Source organism: Podarcis raffonei, chromosome 6 (genome assembly GCF_027172205.1).
Source record: "Podarcis raffonei isolate rPodRaf1 chromosome 6, rPodRaf1.pri, whole genome shotgun sequence".
NCBI lineage: Eukaryota > Metazoa > Chordata > Lepidosauria > Squamata > Lacertidae > Podarcis > Podarcis raffonei.
Window position 1 is genome coordinate 62,393,340 of NC_070607.1, and position 2,224 is coordinate 62,395,563.

General features: G+C 45.0%; 1 protein-coding gene across 1 annotated transcript; it reads left to right on the top strand.

The window, feature by feature from the left end:
* The first annotated feature begins 459 nt into the window (after positions 1-459).
* LOC128415134 (olfactory receptor class A-like protein 1) lies at positions 460-1,452 on the top strand. Its single transcript, XM_053390997.1, has one exon. The coding sequence runs from the start codon at positions 460-462 to the stop codon at positions 1,450-1,452; it is 993 nt and encodes a 330-aa protein (XP_053246972.1).
* The last annotated feature ends 772 nt before the right edge of the window (positions 1,453-2,224 follow it).

Consider the following 2,224-nt stretch of genomic DNA (forward strand, 5'->3'; position numbering starts at 1 on the left):
TCTAGGTGCTAAAGGCCCCATTCATAGTGGTTGCCAAACGGATGTCATAAGGGACACTTAGCAATGCCTGAGTGGAGGTTCTTGCTGGTTCTAGGCCAACATTCTGATTACTACACCATGCTGCCTCTGAAAGGCCTCTCACTTTTTCAAGCAGGAATGTCTGCTTGTAGAATAACTTTTCCCCCTATCTTAGAATTCAGCATCATAAGCAACTTTTCAGTTTTTCAGCATGCAATAATTTTGCAAACAGAAGGGCTTACATGGATGCACGCCTAAATAAATACATGAGTGGGGTGTGTGTGTGTTTTCCAATCAACATGAAAGGAACTTAATTTAATTTACATATGGCTTTGTTGACTGCTGTGGTGGGGAACCAATTCTCTGCTACTTTTCAACACTTTTGTCTTGTAGAATACACAGAGCGAGCAACCTTCCTCCCAGCAGGGTTACGCAGCCGTGATGCAAGTCTGGTTCGTGGTGAACATGCTTGGTTTCATTTCTCTTGACATGATAGGGATCCCAGGAAATCTAGCCATCCTCTATGCCTTCCTCAAAGCCACCTGCCGGCAAAACTTCACACCCAGTGAAATCATCCTGGGCAAACTTGCACTGGCCAACCTCCTGGTGATCCTGACCAGGGGTGTCCCACTCACCTTGCAAGCATTTGGCATCCACACCATGCATGATAATTTGACCTGTGGCATCACCCTCTACATCTATTGTGTGAGCAGAGCTATGAGCATCTTCTTAACTTCCATGCTGGGCTGCTTCCAGTGCCTCCTCATTGCTCCATGTCCTCTCAGATGCTTGCGGCTAAGGCACAGCATCCTTGCAAAACTCCCTTCCATCATGATTTCCCTTCGGTGCTTCAACCTCCTGGTCTGCTGTACCCGTTTGCTTTACTCCCTGCCTCGCACCGGTACCAACTGCACCGAGGAAGAGATCACGGTAGTGTATGACTTCTGCTGTGTGGTGTTCCCTAACCAACTCTTGTACTTTGGAAATGGAGCGGTATTTGTCACTCGAGACATTTTCTTCCTGGGGTTGATGAGCCTCTCAAATGGATACCTCCTCTTTGTTTTTTGGCAGCATGGGAAACTGATGAGCCGCTTGCCCATGCTACAGCTGAAGCATTCAGAGATCCGAGCAGCAAAATCAGTCATGGGCCTGCTGGCCATGTACCTTCTCAGCTTTGGACTGGACAGTGTCTTCTGGATGGTCAACCTTTGTGTAGCCCCAGTCTCACTGAGGTTCGCAGATGCCCGCATGTTTTTTGACTCCTGCTACTCAGCTATAAGTCCCATGTTGATTATCCTAACCAACAGAAAGATTCAGGCAGGCCTGAAGTGTGCTATTGGGAACATTCCTGGAAAGAGAGAGCTACCAAATGCAGACATGTCTAAGAACTGTCGTGGAGAAACAAATGGGTGCATTAAAAAGTCTCGGTCTTAAATGCATATGTGTGGGGCAGCTCATAAGATCCTCCCCACACATAGAGGGAGCTGCAGGACCATGAGGGCTAGCTACTGTTATGGTGGCAACCATGCTCCCCCAACACCTGCTTCTGATATATGTTGAAAGGCATTCTAGGCACATACCAATGTATGTGTCTAGAGCTCTTCCTGATTGGGCCAGAGTCCCGTGGTGCTCTGTGTGTGTGTATCTGATATACATCAAAGTCTCAAGTTGACTTTCTGTTTGGGGCAAGCATTTTGTGCTTGAGATAACATGATACTTCATCCATGCAGTCCTAACTAATAATAATATGGCATATGGTTGCCCAAATAGCATGAGCTAATCCATCATGTTATTAGCTGCGAATTATACAACTCCCTATCAACATACACAACTGGCTGCTTGAGAGTGTTTTGCTTGCACAAAACTTATGCAGTGGTTAGACTCTGCCTGCCCTTTACTGAGCATTTGTTCTGATTTGTTTATGGGGTGTTAAGAGAAAGTAAAAGCAACAACAACAACAAAAAGTTAGCATTAAATGGGAACAGAATACAAATGAACAGTCTGCAACAATTCAGTTAGGCTTTGATATTATTATTATTTCTACTTTTTAAGCTGAGGACAGGTTACCCAAAAGAAATCAGAATTAATAACAAAATACACTGTCATTGAAAATAATAAAATCACAAACTGGGCAGTTGGAATCACACTGTCTTGCAGGGTAGGGCACCGAAACTAACATTTCCCTAGAAGAGGGAAATCATGGAGA

What these genes read in the sequence shown, in the direction of transcription:
- LOC128415134 (XM_053390997.1), top strand. Translation starts at nt 460, where the DNA reads ATGCAAGTCTGGTTCGTGGTGAACATGCTTGGTTTCATTTCTCTTGAC.